We start from the raw sequence: 25,996 nt of genomic DNA on the forward strand, positions 1-25,996 counted from the left end.
ATCCTGCCCATAAGATTCTTAGGGGGCTTGACAGGGTAGCTGCTGAGAGGTTGTTTCCCCTTCTGGGAGAGTCTAGGCCCAGAGGGCATAATCTCAGAGTAAGGGGGCGTCCATTTAAAACAGATGAGGAGGAATTTCTTCTCTCAGAGGGTAGTGAATCTGTGGAGTTCTTTACTGCAGAGGGCTGCAGAAGCTGGGTTGTTAAGTGTATTCAAGGTGGAGATTGACAGATTTTGAATCAGTAAGGGAATCGAGGGATATGGGGGAAAAGACAGGAAAGTGGAGTTGAAGATTATCAAATCACCCATGATCTCATTGAATGATGAAACAGACTCAATGGGCCGAATGGCCTACCTCTGCTCCTATGTCTTATGGTCCTGTGCAGGAGAAAGGAATTAGAAGGCTATGTTTGTATGATTAGATGAAGAGGAGGCTCATATAGAGTGTCAATACCAGCATGGACCGGATGGCCTATCAGAAAAATTGCCCTTCCAACAGTACAGTACTCCCTCAGTATTAACACTGGAGCAGACTCATCACGCTGAGCCCTACTCAAACTCAATATTTCCCTGGGCTTCATTATCTCCCCTTCCATTTTATAAAGGCTGAGGAGCATTGGCTTCAATTAAAAAAAGCAAAACTGAGGAATAACACGAGCTGGTTACACGCTTGTCCACTTTGTTGGACAAATTGAGGATGAAGCTAGAAGCAGCGTGCATGGTAGTGAAAATTGAACATACTTGCGCTTGTGCACGGAGATCCTGTACTTGAGCATATTGTACTGTCAGTAAAAATGGCGGCTCTCTGGTTGGGTTCTTCGTCGGTAGGTAGGTCCTATACAAAGACATATAAAAGGATTGAAAGTAGCTGACAGAACTAGCCAGGGCCCTTTGCTTTGTCAAAACACTATTTTGATCAAAACAAAAACTGCTGGAACATCCACAGGGCCATCAGCAAAACTCTTAACAATTTACTACTGACTAGAACATAATCAAAATTAACCCACCCACCTTCCAAGTGTCTGGTTACCCCATTATAAAAGGCATAGAGAGGCACTGGAGAAGATGCAAGGTTTGTAAGGATAATGCCAAAAATGTGATGTTATATCTTTGAGGAAAGGGTGGACAGGCAGGGCCCCCTTCTCTTGAAAAAGAATTAGGCCAACCCTCAGCCTTCTGAGCTCTTTAAAATCATGAAAGGTTTTGTTAAGAGTGGATATAGAGAGAATATTTCCACCTGTAGGGGAAAAGCAAAACTACAGGCCATCAATATAAGAAAATCAAGACAAATTCCAGTAGGGAATTCAGAAGAAACTTCTTTATCCAGAGAGCAGTGAGGATGTAGAATTTGCCATTGGGAGTGGCTGAAGTGAATTAAAGGGGGAGCTGGACAAGTACTTAAAAGAGAAAGGGGTAGAGAGCTATGTTAATTCCAGTAATTGTATGTTGAGGAAGAATGAGTCCAAAGCTGGCCTGTAACTCTTTTGAGTACAAACATGTTTCCATCTATTCCTATTCAGATGAAGTTACATTGTTTCATAGTTTGTCACTGTGAGATTTGAACTCTTGATCTTGGGGTTACAAACCCAGTACCATAACCATGGCTATTTAGGCCAAGCCAAATCACAGACCCTCCAGTTCCTCCCAGACACTTAGACTTTTAATTCCAGGTTCTTACTGAATTCAAATTCTACCATCTACTGTGGGGGGATTTGAATCTGGGTTCCCAGAGTATTACCCTGGGTCTCTGGATTACTGGTCCAGCAACAATACCACTACACCATCACCTCCCCCCTTCCAGACACTCAGAGTGAACTGGTTTCTATACTCTTACAATGATTCCCTAATCCTTGCCCAGTTGGGCACAGCTATGCCTAATTACCAATTTAAAGCACGTATTTCATTGCAACACAAATTCAACATTAACAGGTTATGCTGATAGAGTTGGATGTGGAATGATGGGAGGAGGCTCGAGTGGATCATAAATGCCAGCATTGACTGGTTGGGCTGAATGGCCTGTTTCTGTGCCACATGTTCTAGGTAAATTTATGTTAAAAATTCAACATCTAGCTGGCTATTCCTCTTTAAAAAGGTAACATTTTCTCCCAAAAACTTAGCAAACCCCCTCAAACGTTAATGTCCTCAAGCATGGGACAGTCCTGCTGATTAAGATAACAGTGTAGGTTTTACCCTAGCTCGGGCATTTACCCAGGGATCACATCAGTCGATCTCCAACAATATTTCAGCCCAGAAAATTTTGGTTTAAAGTTTGGTTCCCATTTAAACAACAAATAGAAGGTTGGTATTCAGAAAGGTTTCTGCTACAAGCTATTTTATTATAAGTGGGGTTTTTTTGTGTTAAGTTTTTCAAAGCAGCTTTCAGGTTTTCAAATAAGACTTTCCTCTTTGTTAGTCATTTGAAGAATTAAGAATAAAGCTGACAGCAGCGCCCCCTGTAGAAAAAAGCAGCAAATATCAATAATATATTTATTTGACCAGCACAACATGGCACAACATTGTCATACAAGGCTGCCACCATTTTAAAAAATTTATTCTTTGGGCAGCATTTATTGCCTATCGCTAACTGGCCTTGAGAAGGTGGTGGCGAACTGCCTTCTTGAACTGTTGCAGTTTGTGTTGTGTAGACACAACCACAGTGCTGTTAGGGAGGGAGTTCAGGCATTTTGACCCAGCAACAGTCAAGAAACGGTGATATATTTCCAAGTCAGAATGGTGTGTGGCTTGGAGGATCAGTGGGGAAACTTTCAGGTGTTAGTGACCCTTTGATCCTGCTGCCCTCGTCTCTAGGGGTTAGAGGTCATGAGTTTGGAAGGGACCATTGAAGAAACATTGGTGAGTTGCTGCATCCAATAACCTTGCGTGGATGGACTCTTTTCATTACTGAAATGCATTATCACATTAGTGACCTGATTATGCAGGTACTTGCTGGTGCTTCTATTTTATGTCTTACAAGCCTCCAAATCAATCTAGGGTCAGCTGCTGCTGTCACAGTCAAGATTCCTGACTGCACTGTTCCACTAAAGCACCTTATGTAGCCATTAGCCTACAATACTAGGAGTTAGAGGCCAGCAAGGCAGGGGACCTGTACCAAGGTAGGTTTGTTCAGATTTGAACAAGTCCCGGGAAACTTGTGCCAATGTGTATCAGTCTTCAATTGCATTTAAGTGCCCTGTCATGAGAACATGGGTAACCCTCCTGGGAGATGAGTGCGGGATGGATTTCTCTTGAGATTGTATCTTGAGATGGGAGACACCATTCTGTGGAAAATATTTTCACTGTTCAGCATTAAATGTAGTTGGAAACTCGGGGTGAAATTTCACATAAAATCCTCCCACAAGAAGTCTCACACAACCAGCCTCCCACTCAAGCCACCCCTCCCGGTTGAGCAGGTTCTCCCAACCAGAGGTCGGCTAATTGGAAAACTGTGGGTGGGAATCAAACATAAGAGGACATAACCTTAATATTAGAGTTAGGCTATTTAGGAGGGAAATCAGGAAGCACTTTTGGACACAAAGCATTATGAACATCTGGAATTCTCTCCCCAGAAAGCTGTAAATGCTGGGATAATTAGTGCCTTCAAGATTGAGGCTGGTAGTTTTTTTGTTAGGTAAGGTTATGCAGCGATATAGAGCTAAGGCAGGTAAATTAAGATGAGATGCAGATCAGCCATGATCTAACTGAATGATGGAGCAGGATAAAGGAGGTGAGTGATTTCCTCCCATTCCTCATGTTGCTATCATTCCATGATTTTCCGATAAATCACAGTCTCCCAGGTCCTGTCAGCAACAATGACTCACCAGATTAATTAACACTGCTAATGATACAGCCTTGGGTTATACTCTCACACTGCCCTATATCCATCTACTTGTGTGAAACAACTTTCAAAAAAGAAAGTACTTCTACTTTCCATGCGATAGCATAAATTAAGAATTACAAATGGTCAGTTCTATGTATGAGTCCAATTCCTGCAAGGAAGATTTTTCATTGGAACACAGAAGGCCCAATTATTCCTTAGCCAGTGCCATTCAGTTCTAAACTACCAAACTGATACCAAAGGTGAAATTTTCCAACATCTCACATAGAAGGAGCAGCAATAGACCATAAGGCCCCTTGAGTCTGCACCACTATTCTGTAAGATCATGGCTGATCTTCCACCTCAACTCCACTTTCCCACCCTAGCCCATATCCCTCAATTCCCAGACATCAATCTGGTGAGTCGTTGTTGCTGACACCACTGACAGGACCTGGCAGATGATAATTTATCGAAAAATCATAGGCCGATGTTATCCAAAATTCAGCACCTCAGGTGATGGAGAACTCCCTCAGTACTGCACTGGAGTACTCCTGCACCACCTCAAAAAATGGTTTCCAATTCTGTGGGGGCAAGTTGATCATATTGTGGCTGCCATACACAGACACGTTTCCTGGGAATAGTGTTGTATAAGGAAAGGCATGGATGGGTTCACTGATCATATCTCATCACATCACATCTAGAGCTAGGATCAAGGGAAGTAAAACTGTGTAGGATCAGAGAACTGATTCTCTAATTATTGAAGCACAGAGCTCCTGGCATTCATTCTGCAACAAAGCCTCAGATAGAAGGATCCTGCAATGGCCATCCTCTCACCTTAGTACAATGTCTTTAGCATAGGTGACAGTGCTCGGTGGGTTACTAAGACTGGTCCTCCTCCCTGTCAACCCATCAACCAAAAAGAATCTCCGTAATGCTCCTGCTCCTGGAAACAAAAAGAAAAGAGAACCTTCCATTTGAATAGCACCTTGTACAACCTCAGGACATCCCAAAGTGCCTCACAGCCAATGAAGTTTAGTCATTTGTAATGTAAGAAACACGGCAGCCAATTTTCACACAGCAAGGTCCCACAAGCAGCAATGTGATAATTAGCAGATAATCTGTTTTTGTGGTGTCTGTTAAGGGATAAATATTGGCCAGAGCACCAGGGATAATTCCCCTGCTCTCCTTCAAAATAGTGCCACAGGATCTTATACATCTATCTAAGATAGGGGGTCATCAGTCTAATGTGTGGTCTATAAGATGGCATCTCTTTACAATGCAGCACTCCCTCAGCACTGTACTGGAGACTTAGGCTACATCTTTGTGCTCAAGGCCTGACTTTTTACGATGGCGGGGTTTCCCTTCCTGCCATCCAAACAGTCAGCGGGGAACACATCCCCGTTGATTCCAAGTGACCTGCAGCCATTTCACGCTCGAACGATTGGCCAGCAGTTCTCCAATCCTTGCAGTGACAAGAGCTGTAGTGGTCTAAAGAGGAACTTCAGGAAGATGCCCGAGCCTAAGTCCTGGGACTGGAGGACAAGGTAAGTTTTAGGGCTCCCAGGGCAGGGAGGGTAGGGAAGTCCAAGGTGGTAGGGGGAACAAAGGGGGCAATTGGGGTGGTGGGGGAGAGGCTGGTGGGGGAGGGAGGTCCTGCAACTTCAGGACCTTAAGTTGGTGGGGTGGTGGGGGGGGGGGGGGCGGAATGCATGTGGTCAGAAGGGAATTCTGATGGAGCCAAACCATCTTCCCATCCAAGATCTAAGCCCATTCTTTTTCAGGCTTTCAAACGCCAGGTAAATCCTCCCACCAGCCTAAAAATTGAGGCTGGGTGGGAAACGGCCCTTAACTGGCCACTTAAGGGCCTCAGCTGGGGCAAGGGTGGGCGTCCCGTCCAAAGCTTTGCCCACTCCAGCGTCAAATCGCTGTGAGGCCGGGGCAGGACCCCAGAGGGAATGAATGCCGTGCCTTCAATTTCACGCTCCCTCCCCACCTTAAAAGCCGCCAGCAAGGGAGCGAGAAATTCAGGACCAAGTCTCTGACTCAGAGGAGAGAGTGTTACTAGCTCAGCTACAACCAATACGCAGGCTGAGTACTCTGTTGCTAAGGGTTTATACTGCACCACCCTTCATATTAACCAGTGTTTTCTTTGTTGAAAGCTCTGGCAGAAATTGGAAACAACTCTTATCAATAAAAGTGACCATTAAGCTGTCAGATTGTTGTAAAAATCCAATTGGTTCATTTGATATCCTTTGAGAAGAAAACCTGATGCCTTTATCCAGTTGGACCTCTCAGACCAACATGTTTGTCTCTTAACCTCCCTCTGGTGGTGCCCAATCTCACCACTGAAGTCAAGGCAACTGGGGGTGGGCAATAAATGCCGGGCTTGCAAGCCAGGTTGACTGGTCAAGACTGAATAAACTTTCTGATAAATGAATAAATATGCTGTAATTTAGGAACCAATCTATCATAAAGGAAAACAATATGATTACCCTGGAGTTAATGAGACACATTGATCTGCCCAGCAACAATCAGGTCACCACTATCACTGAAGCAATTAACTCAACTCACCACAACAGTAGAGGCTGAACCGGGAACTCCGGCCCTGCCACACACCCTCCACCCCCGCAAAACTCCCTGGTATATATGGCGGACTGTCATAGCAGTCAATCCATATAGCCATTGTGCACCAGGCACCTCCACACAGAGTTAATACCACTGCTATTTTCATATGACAGGGAAGCATATAATGGGAGTTTGTCTACTCAATGGGTTCCTGAGATGCTGAGTGGAGAAATGAGGTGCTTCTTAAGTTTGCCATGGATACAGCGAATATAGAAAACTCAGGAAGAGTTTGTATGGCTGTGCTTTTCTCCCTGCCTGAATTTCTTGTATCTGCTGCACTCAGGCACAGTAACAGAAAAAGTTCTCCCCATCACCTACAGAAGGGATCAAAATTCAGAACAAGGGATGTGATGTGATCCATGGTCTGGGACTCATAGCCACAATCACACTTTGGGTTGCTGCTCATCTTCTAACTATGGAGTAGGTGACCACGTAGTCCATGCCCAATGTAGATTCAGGTGAACGCAGTCCACTGTCTTCAAGAGAGTTCAAAATCTGGGATCTCTGATGTTGGGTCAGTGATGAGGTGTTGGTTCGTTATGCTGCATGTGTCCATGATTCCGTCCATCTGGGTAGTGGGGTAATACCAGCTGAATGAATATTAGCTGCTGTTTCCAGAATGGCGTCAATGAATAGGAAGTTGTTGGCAACCTACATGTGGTCACCCTGTGCAATGGTTCATTGAGAACTTGGAGGCTAACGTCATAAAGAACACAACCAAATGCCTGTAAGTGGTCTCCCGGTCCAAAAAGGTATGAGAGCATCAAAGAGTTAAATCAACACAGTGACTTACGTGTCCCACTCCTGCCTAGATTCAGATTGCACACAGGGATGGGCCAGACCTTCTGGAATCCTTGGCTATCATTGAACAGGAGGAAGAGCTCATAAAGGACAGGCTCTGGGAATCGGCTGAGAAGATCCGATATCTGCATCTTGCACTGAAATAAAACAATAAGATTCAGTTGCCTCCAAGCCCCTTTATGATTGCTCAAGAAATCATTTTGGCAGTTTGTCGGTTTGGTGAAGCTCAGAATAACAAGCTCCTCTGAAAAAAACTGGCATTTTTTTTTTTGTTGTTTATTCCTTTAGATTAAACAGACTTGAGTTCAGCTACAAGAATCAGTCCAACTCTAAAAAAGCTCAATATAATTTCAAAGGTCTAAATGTACGATACTGCTTATTTGGAAGTATTCTGAGGTTGGCTATTTCATGTGCGTCAATTGGAATGTACAACAGTGGCCGTGCCTGCAGCTGTTTAGGCTCGATGCTCTGGAATTTCCTCCCCAAACTGGGCACCATTGGAGACCAAAGTAAAGATGTCCCCTGTGGGACATTCGTTTTGTAGTTAAATTTAAAAAAATATAGCTTTCAGATTAAACAGATAAGAGAAAAGAAACACACCAATACCCCAGGCCTTGCTGTCGATGCGATGATCCCACTCCCATTCTGAGGCTGATTTTCCTTTGCTTACCTTTGCTCTCTAACAACCCACGAAGCTCACTGCTGGCAGTCGGAGTAAGGAGTCCCAGAAGCCCAAGTTAGGCTGGGCCTCTGACACTCGGGCTGAATTTTAACATGGGCTTCAGAACCCTTACATCAGGGCAAAAAGTGGGTCACGAGCTTGCATTTGTCAGCAGCTGGACCTAACCTACCACCCAATCAGAGGGACAGCAGCCCTGGAGCCTCAGCAATGCCATCAGGAGAGATGGTCGCAGATGAAGCATGTGGGAAACCTCAGGGCACTTCCAGCTAAGTTAAAAAAATAAAAAATTCAGGGGGCCAAGGGAAAACCCGCCTGGAGGGGGATAGTTTGGGTCATGGGGCCTGCTTTCTCTGCCCACAGCCCCCTCGTTGGGCCACTCTGGCTCTGTTGGCCCCCTAGGGCTGCCACAGGGAAGCCGTTTCCATGAAGTTGGAGGCCTTCCCATCAGCAAAGTGCTGGTCCTTTAAATATGCAAATCAACTTCCCGCTTCCTCGGAGCAGGCATCCAATCCACCTGACAGTCCATTTTTAACGGATCCCAAGCCAGATGGTGAAATATGAAACTAGGCATAAATCCTTTTCTTGATGGTGGCTTTATTTACAGATTGCAGCTTTGCATATCTCTGCCCCCTACCTACCGACCAACATAGTGTCCCAGCAGTCCCTCTTTATATGTGCTCAATTTACTTAATCAATCAATAAATACCCTCCACCTGTTTATCCTTAACCTTAACAATACAATTAACATACCATTAACACCCACCACTGGGAAAATTCCCAGACAATGTAACTACATAGGGGAGTCATCCCCAATGGCTCCCACTACCCGGTTTGTGTGTTGGTTATTGGGTATATCCAATGAATGTCACATCCATCCAATTCCTACACTCCAGCCAATGCTGGATTTTCTACTTCACTGACCGTAGTCACTGGCTCAGACAATGGAGATTTCCTTCCTTTACCGTTTGCGGGGATATTGGAAACATATTCCTTTATATATCACAGCCATGATTTCACTAGGATGAGTAAAGGGAGAAAATCTTTCTCAACACAATCAGATTCCACACAGTCAACCAGGAAAATCTGCCCATGTTGATCTTTACTCACAGTCTGGACATAGGAAGAGCCAAATTTGTACGCTGCATCCAGCAATATTTGAGTGTCAGGGCATAGCTGTTAAAAATGATAAATATGTGCATTAGATAGATTGAAGTAATTACATGGCTGTAATGTAAAATAACTTTATTATTTCTCGAAACCTTATCGCACCTTTAACATGGCGAAACACCCCAACGTGCTTCACAAGAGCATTATCAGACAAAATTTGACACAGAGCCACATAAGGGGCTATTAGGGCAGATGGGTAAAAGCCTGGTAAAGGACATAGGTTTTCAGGAGCGTATTAAAGGAAGACAGAGAGATAGCAAGGCAGTGAGGTGTAGAGAGAAAATTCCAGAGCTCAGATCCTAGACAGCAGGATGCATGGCCCACCAGTAGGGGGTGCAAAAGAGGCTAGAATTGGAGGAGCACCGAGATCTCATAGGGCTGGAGGAGCTAACAGAAGGATGGGGCCATGGAGGGAAACATGGAGGCTCTAGAAGGCTTTAGTGGGTATTTAATTATAATGCAGGAACAATTTTGTAATTATTTCATTGCACGCCTGTCAGGAATTAAACAGGGAACCCGGCACATCTGCTATGTCTTCTGCATCAAGTGTGTAGAAGACACCATTTTGTTTCAGAGAGCGGGGTAAACCGTGAGAAACAGACTAGGGAGCACAATCTTCGGTTAACTGATCTCCAGCATGTGTGCTTTCCTTCATTTCCCTTTTACACTCAGAATGGCAGTAACTCACCTCCTGACTCCCCAAAGCCTGTCCAGCATCTACAAGGCACGCGTCAGGAGTGTGATGGAACACCCCTCACTTGCCTGGATGAGTGCAGCTCCCAAAACACTTATCATGAAAATATAATAATTTTCATAATATTATTGTGATTTATTATAAAGGTAGGTTAATAGTGGGGTTTGGATTAGTTTCTCTGTGTGGATGTATATGGGGCGGGGCTTTAATTGAATTAGAGACAGCTGGTCCAGAGAGCAATCAAAAGGGAAGCTAGGTTTGAAATGCTAAATATGTAAACATGGCTAAAGTTTTAGAATATGAGGTGTGACAAACATTTGCATTTTTAGATAAACCAGAGTAGTTTCAATTTCAAAGAGATGGTAAGATGTTATACTTAGCCATAAGAAGTTAAGCCAAACAGTGTGTTTATTTTTCCCAAAGGTTACTGATAATATGAGTACTATAAAAGATTTATATTATGGAAAAAGTAAAGTTGCAAAGACATATTGGAACAATGAAATTTACTTAAAAAGGGAGAAACATTTATAAAGGAGATGAGGTTATGTATAAGGAGGAAGGAATTCTAAGATCTAACACAAGTGTGAAAAGCCTCCAGCCTCTACGCATCAAGCTGCAGTCTACAAGAACCAAAGCTAAATAAACTCGCTATGAATATCACTGTCCAGGATATTATATGTTTTGCCTGGGTCTGTTGAATTCTATTTTGCTTTTACTGTTGCCTTAACAGAGGTGTAACTGGGAGTTAGATTAATTAGGAGATTTAGGAGTTATTATAATTGAGTTTTGAAAACCTATGTATGTGCTTAAAATCTTTTTCTTCTAGTAACAAATGTATAATTTAGTTTTATAAAAAAACCTCTAAGTCTTGGTGGGCTCATTACTACTGAATTCAAGGTACGCATCTCCAAATAAAGTACAAATTGCAAAACTGTTGTGGAAGAGGTTTCAAGTTTCCCTCTGGGATTTGAGCAGTTTGGCATTTACCATCCACTGTGCCATAACACACTCAAGAAGCTTGGTACCGCCCAGGACAAAGCAGCCCGCTCGATTGGCACCCCTTCCACAAACATTTACTCCCTCCACCAAAAACAAACAGTGGCAGCAGTGTGTATCATCTACAAGATGCACTACAGAAACTCACCAAGGCTCCTTAGACAGCACCTTCCAAACCCATGACTGCTATCATTTGGAAAGACAAGGGCAGCAGATACATGGGAACACCACCACCTGCAAGTTCCCCTCCAAGCCACTCACTATCCTGACTTGGAAATATATCGCCGTTCCTTCACTGTCTCTGGGTCAAAATCCTGGAACTCCCTCCCTACTGTTCCCACTCATGAAAGGATCGAGAACAAGCAGGCACAGATTTAAAGTAATTGACAAATGAAGCAAAAACGACATGAGCAAAAATGTTTTCCTGCAGCGTGTGGTTAAGGTCTGGAATGCACTGCCTGAGAGTGTGATAGAGGCATGTTCAATCGAAGCACTCAAAAAGGAATTAGACTGTCATCTGAAAAGGAAGAATGTACCGGGTTTCAGGAGGAAGGCAGGAGGATGGCATTAAGCTCATTCGGAGAGCTAGTGCAGACGCGTTGGGCCAAATGGCCTTTTCTGTGCTGTAACAACTATATAATTCTGTGATTCAACTGAAAAGAATTGCATCTTAGTTTCAAAACTCTCCGTGGCCTCGACCGTCACTGTCTCTTTACCCCCATAACCCACTGTGCTCCTCCAATACTGGCCTTTTGAATACGCCTGATTTTTCATCGGACCAGCATTGACAGCTGTGCCTGCCGTCCCTAAACTCTGGAAGTCTCTTCCTAAACCCCTCCATCTCTTCACCATTCCCTTCTCTTTCAAGACGCTCATTAAAACCTACCTCTTTGACCAAGCTTTTGGTCACCCATCCTAATGTCTGCTTATGTGATTTGGCATCTAATTTTGTTTGCTGAGCAGAGCGGATAGAGAGAAACTCTTCCCATTGGGAGAAGGGTTGAAAACCAGAGGACACCAATTTGAGGTGATTGGCAAAAGAGCCAGAGGAAACATGAGGGAAACACTTTTCTCACACAGCAAGTGGCCAGGATGTGGAATATACTGTCCAAGAGTGTGATGGAGACACATCCAATCATGGCTTTGAAAAAGGAATTTGGATGAGCACCAGAAGAGAAAAAATTTGCAGTGCTATGGGAAAAAGGCAGGGGAGTGGAGTTAGCTGAGTAGCTCTTACAGATAGCCAGCACAGAAATGATGGGCCAAATGGCCTCTTTGTGTGCTGCAACCATTCTATGATTCAGTGAACACTCGTGCGAAGTGCCTCGGGATATTTCATTGTGTTAAATGCATTTTAAAATGCAAGCTACTGTTGTTAGTTCCTTCTAAAAATAATGATGTACACAAAACGGCACCACACAATGAATTTACATTGGCAGGTTGGCATATTTCCAAAGAGGCTCTTTCCTGTGCTCCTTTGCATGATGACCAATTGCATCCTGCAACATCAGCCAGAGCACAACTTTAGCCAGGAGATCACATGCTTATATGTCTTCTGAGGAAAAGTTGGACTGGCTGGGCTTGTTTCCACTGGAGTTTAGAAGAGTGAGAGGTGATTTGATTGAAGTATATAAGATCCTGAATGGACTTGATAAGGTGAACGTGGAAAAGATGTTCCCTCTTGTGTGTGAGTCCGGAACTAGGGGGCGCTGTCTTAAAATTAGGGGTCGCCCTTATAGGTCAGAGATGAGGAGAATTTTTTTCTCTCAGAGGGTTGTGCGACTTTGGAACTCTGTGCCTCAGAAGGCGGTGGAGGCGGGGTTACTGAATATTTTTAAGGGGTAGATAGATTCTTGTTAGGCAAGAGAATCAAAGGTTACCGGGGATAGATGGAATGTGGAACTCGAAACACAAACAGATCAGCCATGATCTTATTGAATGGCGGAATAGGCTTGTGGGGCCAAATGGCCTACTTCTGCTCCTATTTCGTATGCTCGCAACTTCCATTGGAGGTGGGATCACATTGTTGTGTCTAAGTTAACTGATGTACAGTCAGGTGTTTCAAACGCCTGATGTTGGTGACTGGGGCTGCAGAAAGAGTGGAGAGATTGGGACTGAGGCAACAGCTGTGCAAATGTTGTTATTCTTGTTTTCATTTTGCTGACATCAGAAAGCGGTTTGCAAAATTTTTCCATGTTGTGACCAGCATCTGAAGCACTCGATGAATTGACACTCACTTCCTGCAACGAGCTGACCTGGCTTTGGGCAGAAATACAAAAGCAAAAAAAAAATGCTGCAGATGCTGGAAATCTGAAATAAAAGTAGACAATGGTCGGCAGGTCAGGCAGTATCTATGGAGACAGAATCAGAGCTAATGTTTCAGCTCGATGACGTTTCACCAGTACTTTCAGCACTCCCTTCATCATGCCTTAGTCACCATCAGATCATTATCTCACCCATATTGCACACCCTTCCCATAGTGATATTCCCTTACAATTCTTGCCGCCTTCTCCTGACATGTCCTGTAGTGAGGAAGTTGGAAGTCAGGAGCTTGGAACAGAGGATCCCCAATATAATTGACACTCTGGGGCTTTGATACTCTGTACTATTCCACCGTTAACCTTCTTTAACTGTCCACATTACTGCAAAACCAGAGGACAATACCATACAATGACTCACCTGTAAAGTACCCCCTCTTACATCTTCCCAGCCCAGAAAGTTCCCACGAGCATCATATTTCACAATTTTCAAGGTGATCTGTTGAAAAACGAAATGGAAGGTTTTGGAACAGGGCACTGAAAACATGACACAACAATTTAAACAATTTAAATTTTTTTCACTCCCATTCTCACACCCACTGGAGTTCACAGCCTGGGAATTCAGGTGTGAAAGAATGAAGATGAACTATGCACAGCAGCTCAATTATATAAATATCCTTAAATTCAATAAGCCATCCTTAAAAAGGTACAGCCACCATTGTTAGCATGTGCTTACCATCCTTGCATTAAACAGCTCGAGGCCCATTTTAAACCCACTTGACTCCCAGCTATGTCTCTGTGCATCAATGGAGCCTTCATTCATGGCTTGCCTGACTATGCAGGAGTGCCAAAGCTGGAAATCAGCACCCTTCCCTCTATCAGTGAGTGGATGTACAGCCATGCTTTGAAGACTTGGGAGCTATGCAGGAAACCACAGGGCAAGAGAGAAGGTTTGATGGTAAAGTGCCTGCCTGGGCTCTGCTTGGCAACTGCCCAGAACGCCACGTTTGAAAGCAGCAGCTCAGTAGGCTGGCAGCTTTAGAAACTACACAGCATCCCAAACATTCTTCAGAGGGGTTTTGAGTAGGGTATTCCCTGAAATTGTGGCCTTCAGCAAAAAAACACTACTGAATAACACCACGGCACAGATTTCTCAGAATGAACTGAGAAAAAAGGGGTGAAAATATTAGGGGTAGATCTTGACTTTGTGAGATGATGCAAGGGGGCAGCCCATTTTATATCGTTCCTGATTTTATTTTCATTCCGGTTAACAGAAGTAGCAATGGGGAGGGATGTAAAGTGGGCAGCTGACTCGCTATTGGCCACATTAGATGATCAAACAAAGTCAAGATCTAATCTATTATGAACTGGGGGCCAATATATTTCATAGATACACAACTCAAATAGCCATTAAATGGATTGGGGAATGGTTGCCACCCTAGGGATGTTCAAATAATATCACACCCCATGAGGCTGATGACAGAGAGAGCTTTATAATGGTTAGCTAAACCTTGCGGATACATTGAAATCACTGCTTTTTACAGTTAACTTTACAGTTTTAGTCCAATTAGGTGTGTGTATCTGGGCTGCGAGCAGCTGTTGGTGCAGATGCTGAGTGTCAGTATACCCTTCTGACATTGTATCAAACCTAATGACGAGTGCTTCATCATTACGCTAAACTATCGCAAAGTAATTTGCAGCTAACTACTGGCACATTGTATGGCCGCTATATCTAATCAGGGAGTTAATTCTGCTCTCATATCCCTGTCAGGCATTTGTTTGACTTGTTTATGATGATCATTAAGAAATATTCCGCATTTCTGTAGTGCCTTTCATGACCTCAGGGTGTCCCAAAGTGCTTTCCAGCCAATGGAGTAAAGTTGTAATGTAGCAAACACAGTAGCCAATCTGCAAACAGCAATGAAATAAAAGACATGTTTATATGTTTTCAGGATAAAAGTTGGCCAGGACAGCAAGAAGGATTTGCCTGCTCCTTCTGACAAGCACCCATGGGGCCTGTTATATTTGCCTGAGAATGCAGTGTAGCACCTCATCTGAAAACAACATCTCTGACAGTGCAGCACTTCTTCAGCACTGCACTCAAGTGGTAGCTTGGAGTGGGATTTGAACTTCCACTGGCCTAAATCCCAGGCAAGAATGCTACTCCTGAGCCACAACATATTACTATGCTTCATTACCTTTCATATCCACATGTCTCATTTTTCTCAGGAAACAGCTGGAATTACTAAAATGATAATTTCCCCAAGCAAGATTTAGATGTTGCACCATCTCTCTATTGAACTGCATTGAGGAAATACACAAAAAAATGTAGAGAGGGAATCATATATTTAATATTGATGTAATATTTTATGACACAGCTTGTGTGCCAGATAGCTTAGAATTATAAATATACATTAATCTACTCACTGAACAATAATGCTGTTTGACAAGCCCACTTGATAAGAACATATGAAATAAGGGTTGGAGTAGGCCATTTGGCCCATCAAGTGTGCTCCGCCAATCGATAAGATCATAGCTGATCTTCTATTTCACCACCTTCCTGCCCTATTCCTTGATTCCCAAACAGAATGAAAGTAGTCGTGTGGTAATATAGAACCTAAGTGGTGCATTCACTGGTGCATTCTCCATGGCAATGCCTCTACCAATCAGAGTCCGCTTGCCAGCCAGTCAGCACTCTCTTCACATACAGTATAAATTGTTGTTTTCCCCTTATATTTGTATTCTTGCGAAGTGTCCTGATGAGTGCAAAACGAGAAGCTTCAACATGTCTCTTTCAAGAGCAACACTTAAGAATGGAAGTAGTTAAACAAAACATTCCTTCAGCAGATTCAAGGGGTGGGGTCGAGGTGAGATAAATGCAGGTTCTCGATTGTTGAGCCAAATGATCCATGGAGTTCAATACAAAATGCAGAGTGCAGCAGACCTTTAATTTTTATTCCGTAAATTAAGGTGACCTTAACTTTGCAACATCCTGTAATTATTTGTACACTGAAATGTTCATAATGGTGCAATCCTTTTATTATTTTATACCTTATTTTTATTTTAATGACTCTGTATAACTATGTTATGAATTCTGATTTCTCGTTTTATGTGTCATCCTCACCATTCGAAACCTGCTACCATGAAGATGTTTCAATAAACCAATTATGAATTCAAATAGCCCCTTATTGTGACATGCTATTTGTAATGCCCAAAACCTGATAAAATCCTGTCCGCTTTTTATTTTGTGTTCTTCTATGGTTACTTGATTAAAGCTCACAGCAACATCTAATCACCACAATCAAAAAAAACTTTCCTGTTCTATTCTTGTTTCGCCCTCATTCCAAAAATATTATCGATTCACAAAATGTTCTGGTGCGCTGTGAAATTCTCATTTATTATGCCACTGGAGCTGTTAGAAATTTACAAAAAAGACTAAAAGCCCTGATTTTTTTTTGGAGTTGGGAATTTGTCAATTAGGCTTGTGCGTGAACAGTTAGGGCAGAATCTTCTGTTCTCGGTGGGTGTCTCATGCACTGCCTGAAAAAGTGACGAGCCACCCGCGCTGACTCTGAGGGGGAAAGGACAGCCGCATCTTCTGCCCATCAGGCAGTTAAGTGGACAGCGGTGAGCCTTCCCCCAGACTGAGGACCCTGGGAGGCAGCTTCCCGCCCGCCAGGAGCTGCCGGACTGTCAGAGGCACTCGGCAGCATCACGGAGTTGACCATGGCTGCTGCTGAAACAACAACACCCCGGAGTCCTAGGGTCATGGAGCAACTCAGGAAAAAGGTAAGTTCTGTTGGGGGCAGTGGGCGGGGGGGAGGTGGGAATATCTCACAGGGTGGGGGTCCTGGGCAGAAGGGGGGCCATGGAGATTGGCAGCAAGGGCAGGGGGGGGTGACCTGCCCCATGTCCATGCCCTCTATCATGCACAGATTAATGCAGATCGAGGAACCCTCCCCCCCCAAACCCAATCTCCGGCTGATGGGCAGCCCACACAGTTTTACCAGTCATGCAGGCAGCATGTTGGCAGTCCTGCCTGGAGCTGGGAAGGTTGCAGCAGAGACAGGAAGAGGCCCTTAACTGACCACTTAAGGGCCTTCAAGTGAAAGCCAGGCAAGAAGGTCGATCGTGGGATTTCCTGCCCAGCACTTACTGCCAGTGGAGGCGGGGAGGTGTTGGGTATTGGTCCTGATGCCAAACCACCAAATTCTCAGGCCTGCCCACCTCCTTCCTTGCCCCTGTAGGGGGCAGAAGATTCACGTCTTAGCTTCAAAAATATTTGCCCACAAAGTTGTTGGAAGCATGAACTGATATAAGTATGGCGAGGGAAACAGGGCACCTGGAACCTTGCTGAACAACAGGATAATGTATCTCTGTAACCAAGGAGAAAAAATTATTGGGAAATAAGCAGGAAGACTGAGAAGGAGGTGAATTGGATTGGGCGATTTCAATGTCAAATCTGATACAGAAAGAGAAAGAGAGAGAGAAAGAAAGATTAGATTAAGAAAAAGAAAAAAAGAGACAGAAAGGGAAGTAAGAAAAAAAATTAACATTCAATATCTTTAAAATCTCCAACCACAAATCAAAACCTGCTGGAAGGAGGCTCCACATGTATAATTGTTCACTTTCTGAGCAAAAGAGGTTGGTTGGCAGTGATTAACAATTATTATATAATTAAAAGTGTACTTATGCTAATAAATATTAGGCAACTTTCTGTGGTGAGTTTAATGGGTAATTAAGGTGTAAAAGCAGCAAATTCATGAAACTCATGGGATGGTTGAAGGTGAGCTGCTGACATCATGAGCTTAAAGGCGGAGGAGCAACTTGTGGCGATTTCCAATTCCATCTCTTCCTTGCCACAAACTGCTGGCTGATTTGCACATTGATAATGGCAAGGGTTGTTCAGATGACATTATTCTTACAGCAAAATCTGGGCCATTTTGAGATCTGTGGGTTGTTCTCACAGCCTTTAACCTGCATCAGCAGATAAGGCATAAGGACAGCAGGTCACCAGAAGTGGCAAAGATATGTTCTTTATTCTTTCATGGGATGTGGACGTCACTGGCAAGGCCAGCATGTGTTGCCCATCCTTAATTGCCCTTGAACTGAGTGGCTTGCTAGGCCATTTCAGAGTCAACCATATTGCTGTGGGGTCTAGAGTCACATGTAGGCGAGACCAAGTAAGGACGACAGATTTCCTCCCCTAAAGGAAATTAGTGAACAAGATGGGTTTTTACAACGATTGATGATAGTTTCATGGTCACCATTACTGAGACTAGCTTTCAATTCCAGGTTTATTAATTTAATTTAAATTCTACCAGCTGCCATATGAACCCATGTTCCCAGGGCATTAGTTTGAATCTCTGGATTAATAGTCCTGTGACAGTACCACTGTGCCACCATTCGGGAACAAAAGAGGTCACAGGTTCTGACAGACAGCCACCTGTGAAAGTCGCTATATAAATGCAACTTCTTTCTTTCTAATACCTCCTCAGGACATCCCAAAATGCGAAAAATATTTTTGTCATGTATTTAGCATTGACGTTCAGGGAACCACAGTTGCTAAAACGTAGATCATCTAAACGCTGGGCCCAACAGCTCATTAAACAATCCTCGATGGCAAGAAACTACGCACATCACATTGCTCCTTGCCAGAAACCATTTGCCGGCTAGATTAATCTGCGGGTCAAAAGTAGGCTGATTTTGCCCCCATCACCGTGTATACATCACTATACACTTGCCTGTGAATCCTTTTTGAAAGAGAGGCCCTTCGGGGCTGTTTGTCCCAGGGAAGCTGCTATATTCGTATCCACATAGAAGAGTTTCGGGAGGTAGTTAGTACTGCAACAAAAAGGGAAGAATTAAAAATTCTTAAAATTTTAAAAAGAGATCAGGCATCCTGGAAAATAAAGAATGATTAAGCGGCCATTCTCCTGCTTGTCAAGAAGCACAAAGCAGGTAACTGTCACAAGTACAGAAAAGATAATTTGCCAAACGCATGTCACCTGAGAATGACCTGGCCACTAGAATTCTTTTGAAAAGTACAGCAAGAGCTGCCCAATGAACCCCATAACCCACAATTCAAACAATGGGCTCTTTGCCCAGAAATACCTTTTTTGGTACAAGAACGTTTGTCAATATGTTTTTGAGATTTGAGGGTAAATTCATTGTTCCTGCAATCGCAGTGCAGGGGCTTAAAGACAACACAGGAAAGAAAGAATTTGCATTTATTCACATTGCCAGTGCTATTTCTGTCTATAATTAGTCATGGTCTTCAAGGGACTCTGTTTCAGGGAGAAACAAGTGATTAAAGCTCAAGGACACCACTCCATATCAAGCATGGCTGACCTCTCACACCACCTGCCATGGGCAGGTTAGAAGAATTATAATACTGACCGCCAATCTGCTGGGTCACATCATGGTCCACAAGTCCTGGGGTGGGACTTGAACCCAAAGCTTCTGGCTCAGAGGCAGGAATGCCACAATCTGAACCACAAGACACCCCGGTATTAATTCAGGATATCCCAAAAATATGACGCAAAAATAGGTGGGAAGGCAAGTGGTGAGGATGACACAAGGAGTCTACAGAGGGATATGGACAGGTTAAGTGTATGGGCAAAAACTGCGTAGATGGAATATAATGTGGGGAAATGTGAGGTTATGCACTTTGGCAGGAAGAATAGAGAAGCTGAATACTATTTAGATGGAGAAAGACTGTAGAATGCTGCAGCACAGAGAGATTTGGGAGTCCTTATGCATGAATCCCAAAAAGCTAACATAAAAGTTCAATAGGTAATAGGGAAGGCAAATGGAATGTTGGCCTTTACTTCAAAAGGAATGGAGTATAAAAATAGGGAAGTCTTGCTAAAACTATACAAGGCACTAGATAGGCCACACCTAGAATACTGTGAACAATTTTGGTCCCCTTATTTAAGAATAGATATACTGGCATTGGAAGCAGTCCAGAGATGGTTCACTAGGTTGATCCCAGGTATGGAGGGATTTTCTTATGTGGTTGAGTAGGTTGGGCCTGTACTCATTGGAGTTTAGAAGAATGAGAGGCGACCTTATTGAAACATATAAGATTCTTAGGGGGCTTGACAGGGCAGATGCTGAGAGGTTGTTTCCCCTTGTGCGAGAGTCTAGGACCAGAGGGCATAATCTTAGAGTACAGGGGCGCCCATTTAAAACAGAGATGAGGAGGAATTTCTTCCCTCAGAGGGTAGTCAATCTGTGGAATTCTTTACCGCAGAGGGCTGTAGAGGCTGGGTCATCAAGTATATTCAAGGCTGAGATAGACAGGTTTTTAATCAGTAAGGGAATCAAGGGGTATGAGGAAAAGGCAGGAAAGTGGAATTGAGGATTATCAGATCAGCCATGATCTCATTGAATGGCAGAGTAGACTTGATGGGCCAAATGGCCTACTTCTGCTCCTATGTCTTATGGTCTGAGGTATTTTACAGCCAAAGAAATGCTTTTGAAGTGTACTCACTGTTAAGACAGTGTCATGGCCTTGACTCTGACTCCCATGGGAGTAGAGGATCATTAGATTTACTTCAGGGACCAGCTTGGTGATGCCACCTAACTGGCAGAACTCAGAAGTTATTGGTTAAAATGTCCAATTGCTTAGCACACCCCTTGTGTGGTATGAAATGGAAGCTGCTAACCGGGTTTAGGGCTTATTATTGGTAACAGAATATTACATGATAAGCTCCACCGAAGCACTTTTCTGATCATTCCGATTGCCTTGCAAGAAGCAGTGGCCCAGAACATCTGAGGAATGGCAGTCACAGTCGGATCGCCACTCTGCTCCTTTTCACTTACCCAGGTCGGGAGCACATTTATTGCCCGCTCTCCTGACCCGGGCCTGGTGAGAAATGTGAGCATCCCCGATACCCGAGGCCTTCCAGTGCTGAGCAGCAGCATCAGGAGAAGTAAAACCATGCTCCCTTTTTATAGCATTAGCTGCTGTCAAACAAGTAAGCTTAATTGTCCCAGCTCTGACAGTTGAGAAGGTCAGGAGGGTATGGGGTGGGAGGGTAGTCGGAGAGTAGTCAGATGGTAGTCGGAAAGTCCAGTGGTGGCTTGGGGGGGATGTAAGTACCATAGTTAATCAGGAGTTAGAAGTAGGTTTTAATCCTTTTAACTATTCCTGGGTAGCTATTCTTCCAAGAGAATCAGAATCACGCGAAGTCTTCGATTTAAGTCGGAGTTTGCAAGGGGAATTGCCCATTGGAATTTTAAACTTCCCAGAAAATTCCCATGCAGTCCTTGCATGGGGGCTTCTGGGGCTCTCCCAGCGCATCTCTGGGGTACCCCCAGGGTATGACCCCTTGCGGAATGGAAGTTCGGGGCCAATGTGTGAATTCCACATTCTAAAATGACAACGACAACCACTTTCATTTATATAGCACTTTTAATGTAATAAAGTGCACCAAGGCGCTTCACAGGAGTCAAGAATTGACACCGGGGTGAAGAAAGAGATATTAGGATAGGTGACTAAAAGCTTCATTAAAGAGATAGATATTAAGGAGAGTCTTAAAAAAGGAGGACAGTCAGAGAGAAGTTTAGGAGTTCCAGTGTTTAGATTCTGGAAAACTGAAGACTGCCAATTGGAAGGTACAGGGAATGGAGGATGTGTGAGAGACCTTGAAGAATGCAGAGATCTAAGAGGGTAATAAAGCTGGAGGAGGTTACAGAGATAGGTAGGGCAAAGCCATGGAGGAATTTCAACAGGGGAGTGAAAATATTAGATCAGAATTTCTATCTTCACGAAACAGCACTGTATCTGCATTCCATGAAGATGCAACAAGTTTCCTTGAGTTTGTGTGTGGACAGGACTTCTTACTTAAAAGCAAAGTGCTACAGACGCTGGATATCTGAAATAAAAACTGAAAATTGCTGGAAAACACTCAGCAGGTCTGGCAGCATTTGTGAAGAGGGAAACAAGAGTTACTGTTTCGAGTCAAATATGACTCTTCTTTGGAACTGAAGAAGAAGAAGAGTCCAAAGAAGAATCATATTGACTCGAAGTGTTAACTCTGTTTCTCTCTTCACAGATGCTGCCAGACCTGCTGAGTTTTGCTAGCGCTTTGGGTTTTTAGTTTCGGACACACCTACAATATCTTCCTGTTCTCAATTGACTAGGTGCAGTGTGGAACAGATTGTGGAGCTGCACCCATCGGTACTTGCCATTGGAGCTGCAATACTATGACAAATATCTCTTTCTGTGCTCTCAGCAATAATAACAGGGGTCCATCCTTCACCTGTGATGTGTACTTTTCAATATCAATTCACACAGACAGGGAGGCTCCTGGTTTTGAATCCTGGTCAGTGTTGAGTCAGCTGATCTTATCTAGTGTAAAGGTTGCAGCGCTGCAATTAGTTGGGTTCAGGGACAAGATAAACCAGCGTCTTTCCTAGTCCCAATCACGAACCTGCGGCCCACACAATCTTTAACCTGTTGTTTGCCACTCACGATAAAACAAAAAGATGTCCTGTACCTTGGCGTGGTGCTAAGAGTTACGAAAATGTCATTGATCTTGCAACAAGACCAGTCTAGTCCATGATTCACATACTTTATGGAAAGGAACAAACACTCTTGTATTGCTTGACTAGCTGCACAGATTAGTCAAGGAGTTGCATATTTGCCCTTTCAAAAATTATTCTGCACTGCAGTTAACCATTAAGTGAATGCAACATTTTATATTCCACCGGTTGTACACTTCTGTTGGTGGCACAGACACTCATCGGTGACTCTCTTTCCCCACTGCCTGAGCAGTAACAACCATGTGGGGAGATCGTGTCTTTGGGCGAGTGTGTCACACAGGTGAGATTGCATCACCCGCCCGTTATACACCTCCGACACTCTGGAGAGATGCACAAATGGCAACTGATCCAAAATTGCATGTTTTGTGCTGTCACCCAAAGTCAAAATGGCCCTGCATGGTATGTGTGTGATTTAATAGCATGTCAGCGAGGTGGAGGAGCTTCTGGAGAATATGCACTTGCAGGAGAAGGTCAGTGGTCTTGCATTTAATAAGACAGATGACGGCCTGCTCTTCATTGACATGGGAGATAAAAAATAAAGGAAAATTGAAACCGCTGTAAATTGACCTAATTCTACAGCTGCCTTGCCCTTAGCTTTCTCATTGTGCAGAGCTGACTCAGCACCTCGCCTGTAATTTGAACTGGTTCACTAGACACTACACCTGGATGTGTCATTGTCTTGAGCCCTTGTATTATATGGCTGTTACACAAGGACATCCTTTAAAGGCATAGAATTATACAATCGTAGGACTGTTATAGCACAGAGGGAGTTCATTCGGTTCATCATGTCTGTGCTGGTTCTCTGCAGGAGAAACCCAGCTAGTCCCACTCCGCCGCCCTTTCCCTTTAGCCCTGCAAATTTATTCCCTTCAGATAATTATCCGATTCCTTTTTGATAGCCAATTTTAAAACTGCCTCCACCACAATATAGATGCTGAGAGGATGTTTTCCCTCAGGGGGAATCTAGAACTAGGGGGCACAGTTTCAAAATAAGGGGTCTCTCATTTAACAGGGGGATGAGGAGGAATTTCTTCTCTCAGAGGGCATTACTGTTTTGGAATTCTCCCTGCCCCGTGTGCAGTGGAGGTTGCGTCATCGAATATATCCAAAGCTGGTTAGACAGATTTTTGATCGATAAAGCAGTCAAGGATTATAGGGGACAGGTAGGAAAGTGGAGTTAAGGCCTCATTCAGATCAGCCATGATCCTATTGACTGGATGCGATGGCTCAAGGGGCCAAATGGACTACTCCATTCCTATTTCTCATGTTCTTATGTTCACCGTCAGGCAGACATTTCAGAACCTAACCACACAGCATAAAAAAGTTATTCCTCATGTTGTCTTTAGTTCTTTAGCCAAACACCTTCTTTAACCATATCCTCTGATTATTGAGGATATTCTGCCAACAGGAACAGTTTCTTCCTATCTATAATAATAAAAACAAAAAACTGCGGATGCTGGAAATCCAAAACAAAAACAGAATTACCTGGGAAAACTCAGCAGGTCTGGCAGCATCGGCAGAGAAGAAAAGAGTTGACGTTTCAAGTCCTCATGACCCTTCAACAGAACTGTTGAAGGGTCATGAGGACTTGAAACGTCATCTGTTTTCTTCTCCACCGATGCTGCCAGACCTGCTGAGTTTTTCCAGGTAATTCTGTTTTTGTTTTGTTCTTCCTATCTACTCTGTCCAGGCCCCTCATGGTTTTGAGCACCTCTATCAAATCTCCTCCAACTTTCTCTTCTCTAATGTGAATAGCCCCAGTTTCCCCAATCCATCCAGAAACTGAAGTCCCACATCCTTGGAACCGTTCTCATGAATCTTTTCTGCACCCTCTCCAAAGCTTTCACATCCTTCCTAAAGTGTGGTGTCCAGAATTGGACACAATACTCCAGTTGTGGTCAAACCAGCATTTAATAAAGGTTCACAATAACTTCCTAGCTTTTGTATTCTGTACCTCTATTTATAAAGCCCAAATTCCTGTATGCCTTATTAAACGCTTTCTCAACCTGCCCTGCAACTTTCGACAATTTATACACATATACCCTAGGTCCTTCTGCTTCTGCACCTCTCTTAGAATTGTGTCCTTTATTTCATATTGTCTTTCCTCATTCCTCCTACCAAACTGTACCACTTCACACTTGTCTGCATTAAATTTCATTTGCCACCTGTCTGCCCATGCCAGCTTGTCTATGTCCTCTTGAAACCATCATCCTCACAGTTTATAATACTGCCAAGTTTTGTGCCATCTGCAAATTTTTAAGTTGTGCCCTGCACACCAACGTCTAGATCATTAATATAGATCAAGAAAAGCAGTGGGTCCCTGGGGAATCCCACTATATACCTTCCTCAATTGTTTACCACTGCTCTGGTTCCTGTCACTCAGCCTACCTCATACCAATACTGCCACAGTCCCTCTTTTTCTATGGACTTTACCTTTGCTGACAAGCCTGTTATGTAGCACTTTAGCAAATGCATTTTGAGAGTCCATGTAAACCACACCAACCACATTACCCTCATCAACCGTCTCTTTTACTTCATCAAAAAAATCAGTCAAGTTAGTTGAACAGGATTTTCCTTTAACATCTGTGTTCCGGCTTTTGTAAATTAATCTGCATTTGTCCAAGTGACTGTTCATTTTTTCCTCAAATTTCCATTTCTTAAAGCTTTCCCAACACCGATGTTAAACTGACTGGCCTGTAGTTTAGGAGTGACATTTGCAAATCTCCAGTCCTCGACCATCCCCATATCTAAGATGGAATGGAAGATTATAGCCAGTGCCTTCCCAATTTCCAACCTCACTTCCCTCAGTATCCTTGGATGCACTTCATTCAGACCTGGTGACTTATCAACCTTAAATACAGCCAGCATTTATGAAACTTCCTCTTAATCAATTTTTAGCCCTTCCAGTGTATCAAATATTGCCTTGTTCACTAGGACTTGGTCAGCATTTTCTTCCTTGGTAAAGACAGGTGCAAAGTATTCATTTATTACCACAGCTATGCCCTCTGTCTCCATGCGTAAATCCCCTTTTTGGTCCCTTATAGGCTCCAAAGCTCCTCCTACTACCCTTTTACTATTTATCTGCATGTAGAGGACTTTTGGATCCCCTTTATGTTAGCTGCCAGTCTTTTCTCATACTCTCTGTTTGCTTTCTTTATTTCTTTTTACACTTCTGCCCTGAACTTTCTATATCCAGCCTGATTCTCTCTTGCATTATCAACTTCAGGCACCCCTTTTCTGCTTCACCTTACTCTCTATCTCTTATGTCAACCAGGATGCTCTGTCCTACTTATGCTCTAATGGGAATATGCCTCGACTGTACCCAAACCATTTCCTCTTTAAAGGCAGCCCACTTTCCATTACAGCTTTGCCTGCCAATCTATGATCACTTGCGCCAGATCTGTTCTC

General features: G+C 43.6%; 1 protein-coding gene across 1 annotated transcript in view; it reads right to left on the reverse strand.

Annotated features, from left to right (window-relative positions):
* The window catches only part of LOC121280186 (meckelin-like), a 115,202-nt gene that overhangs the window by 56,766 nt on the left and 32,440 nt on the right, over window positions 1-25,996 (reverse strand). Inside the window, exons 9-14 of the mRNA XM_041191917.1 lie at window positions 18,781-18,880; window positions 13,458-13,535; window positions 9,029-9,094; window positions 7,232-7,376; window positions 4,648-4,756; window positions 741-834 (exon numbers count right to left, since the gene is read on the reverse strand). Coding sequence (XP_041047851.1) covers window positions 741-834; window positions 4,648-4,756; window positions 7,232-7,376; window positions 9,029-9,094; window positions 13,458-13,535; window positions 18,781-18,880 — 592 coding nt within the window. The remainder of the gene's footprint in view (window positions 1-740; window positions 835-4,647; window positions 4,757-7,231; window positions 7,377-9,028; window positions 9,095-13,457; window positions 13,536-18,780; window positions 18,881-25,996) is intronic.

The sequence above is a fragment of the Carcharodon carcharias genome, chromosome 7 (assembly GCF_017639515.1).
Source record: "Carcharodon carcharias isolate sCarCar2 chromosome 7, sCarCar2.pri, whole genome shotgun sequence".
In the NCBI taxonomy this organism is placed as follows: Eukaryota; Metazoa; Chordata; class Chondrichthyes; order Lamniformes; family Lamnidae; genus Carcharodon; species Carcharodon carcharias.